At 36.2% G+C, this 3,245-nt stretch overlaps 1 protein-coding gene across 1 annotated transcript in view; it reads right to left on the bottom strand.

The window, feature by feature from the left end:
- Nucleotides 1-3,239, bottom strand: part of LOC115234710 (collagen alpha chain CG42342-like) — a 140,446-nt gene extending 137,207 nt beyond the window's left edge. The window contains exon 1 of the mRNA XM_029806000.1: nucleotides 2,149-3,239. Within this exon, the coding sequence (XP_029661860.1) occupies nucleotides 2,149-2,542 (394 nt within the window). The 5' untranslated portion in view covers nucleotides 2,543-3,239. The remainder of the gene's footprint in view (nucleotides 1-2,148) is intronic.
- Nucleotides 3,240-3,245: the final 6 nt, after the last annotated feature.

Here is a 3,245-nt window from a genome sequence, read left to right as displayed (position 1 = left end):
TATATATATATATATATATCGGATTTTAACTTATATATAACTATACATAGATTTATACATGCACATTAACATATTGCATAGCTTTTACATTATTTTACATCTGTGTAATCTCATTTTTTAAATATAAATAGTTATAATTCTCATGGAAAATTCCTTGAATTACTTTACTTGAAAAATGCGACTTATTATATTTAACAGATTATGCTGTTATAAACTTCCTCTTAATGGGCTTTCAATGTTATTGTGTCTAATATATTGCAAATTCTATACAATGAAAATAAAATTAATTATATTTTATTTTATGTAACTTACAATAAAAGATATACATCTGCAATATATTATCTGATCAATAATTTTATTATTTCTTGTATGTAATATTAAATATATAATATATTGATATATTTTATATTATATATATTTTTTTCAAGTATTCAATTACATAAATAAATAGCTATTTTTCAGATATAACTTTCGAAAATGGAATTTGGAATTTCTGCCATATTAGGCAAACAAATCTTTCCTAAAAACTGATTAATGCAATAAATTTGAATACCAAGGTATATTAATTAGATACAATATTTCCAAATATATAAATCATAAATATGTATTGATGATGTCTTAGATCATTATTTGATACCAACAATTTGATTTCTTAATTTTGGTTATCGTGAACATATCATAAAAGTGTATAGCATATATTGTAAACAATTATTGTACTTTTATATATACTTATATATTAATCCGACAGAGTTCACAATTGATCTTGTAGAGATAAATATGTAACATTTTATGTTAATGAAACCTTAATTAGAGAAAATATTTCATAGTCATTTTCTTTCCTGTTTTCTGCAATTGCTAAAATAAAATAAATTTATAATTGGATTATTATTCTTTAATATTTTTTTTCTTATGTAAGCATAAATATAAATACATTTTTTTTAAAGAGAGATAAATGTAAATGTAAATGCAGCAAACTCTTTCGGATTAATATAAAATATAAAGCATATATGTTTCAGGTACATGCTATAGTTATTAGTAAATATTTTTTGTTTAACTAATATATAAAAAATATAAAAAAAAAAAAAAAAAAAAAAAAAAAAAAAAAAATTTGGTTGCACTTATTATTATATAATCAGTCTTGTCACATTTAAATAGGACTATCAATTGATAGTAGAAAAAGCATGACATTTACGAGTCGTCTACGCTTTCTTCGATTTATCTTTTTACAATCTCTTTACAAGGTTATTATAAGTAAAGGCCTTTTTACTGGAAAAGAGAAATGAGAACTCTCGATGGTTCCGCTTTAGATTTTTCGTAAGAAAATCAAACTTACGGTTTCACAAAATTTTTTACCGCTTACTTCCTTTACAGGACAATTCGTAAGACACATGGTTTTTGCGTTACAAAGAAGAATTCGTTTCAGGACATTTACGTTTGCTAAAACGACAAAGTCCAGATGCTTCCTCAATTTTGGAATCGCTGTAAATTACCTTTAAAATACGACCGTCCTTAGAAATTAGCACTTTACTGGAATGTCAATTCGCATATGTTTTCACGTGTATCCGAATGGAGATATTATGATATTATTCACAGTATAATATCAAAATTCGGATTATAAATATTTATTATTATTCTACTGAAAAGAGAGCTACTGGTTAAAAATTATATATTTTTTGTACATACATATGTTTAAATTAATTATTTCACAATATATGCTTCAATATATTATAATTAAGTAACGTATAATTAAAAATTATATGTTATTTTTTAGTAACATGTATTTATGCGATCCACGGTATTATAACAATCCAAATTCGATCATTATATTTGTAATTATTTACGTTAAAAAATAATCTATCGATTAAAAATATTAAAATTACATTTATATTAATATCTTCATAATTCCTAGTGATTTTTTATATTATGTAATATTATAATAATTTACGACACACGACGACTGAAATTTTGTCTTCCTCTATAAGCATCCATAATTATTTTCACAAAAAAATAATCAGAATATTTAATGAAATTCGTATACGCAATTGTCAATACAATGATATATCTCGGAACCACATTACCAGTAAAGTGTTAAGAAGGACAAGACGCGCGTCATAGGCAAACGATGTTGAAGACAAGGATATGACTTACCTGCAGGACAGTTGCATTGCGGATCGGAGACTTGGCGCTTGGGCCTGAAGATCTCATGAGTTGGGGCGGATCGTTGCGTCTGTTGCAGCTGCTCCTGCACCTCCGACTTGAGCCTCTGCACCAAGACGTCGACCGGCGACGATGACTCCTCGACGCGCAGGCAGTGCGCTTCCAGACTGGCGATCCTGGACTCGAGACCGAGCTCGCGGTAGAGGAGCACGCCGGACATAGTGAGGCTGGCCAGGCAGAGGGCACACATGGCCCAATTAAGGCCCGCGGCCCCCGCGCGTCGAGCCTCGTCGCGAAACTTTCGCGGCATCGACGCCTCCAGGCAGGACGACGATCCCTTGCCCGGGACCGACGACCAGGATTCGGCCGACGGATCGGTCTTCATCGTCGTCGCCGTTGTCGCGCACGCACGCACGCACGCACACACGCACTCGCGAATCTCTCTCCCGGTACGCGCTTGACAAGCGTCCCTAAGCGGCGCGGCGCGTCATAACCCGCGCGACGCTCGTCGATGCGCCGTCGATGATTCGCGCGGTGACAAATTCGCGTAGACGAACGATGAGACGATACGATAGGGCAATAATTATAATAATATATACCTGGCGACGGCGAGACCGTTACAGACGTCGCGGCGTCATCGTCCATCTGGAATGCATCCTCACGCGACCACCACTCGCCCCGTTATCGCGCTCCCTCCCCCACCTGCCTCTGTTTACCGCTCGCGCGTTTCTGCGATCCTCGCGGCGGATCACCAATCCGAATGCCCAACTCTATTCGGGACCTCGATGCTTTCGATTTCGACTACTCGCGATAAGCCACGACGGGAGGATGATCGGGGCGCGGTACCCGTGTCCCGAATTGAAACTTGACGCGCGTTCTTTCGCGCCGTTCAACGGCAACGTTCAGTACGGTACGATCGTTGCCGGTGCCGTCGCGTATTCGAGTTTTCGTCGACTCGCGCACTTTCCACACATCGGCCGATGACGGCGGGGCGTCGATCGTCGTCTCGTGTCCGCTTGCTTCGTGAAACACGAACGCAACATACAGGCTCCGCCTCTCCTTCACCCCTAAATTTACCGTCGCTCTTT

The sequence above is a fragment of the Formica exsecta genome, unplaced genomic scaffold (assembly GCF_003651465.1).
Source record: "Formica exsecta isolate Colony F162 unplaced genomic scaffold, ASM365146v1 scaffold201, whole genome shotgun sequence".
In the NCBI taxonomy this organism is placed as follows: domain Eukaryota; kingdom Metazoa; phylum Arthropoda; class Insecta; order Hymenoptera; family Formicidae; genus Formica; species Formica exsecta.
Note: the sequence above shows the minus strand (reverse complement) of the source record. Positions and strands in the feature narration are given on the sequence as shown.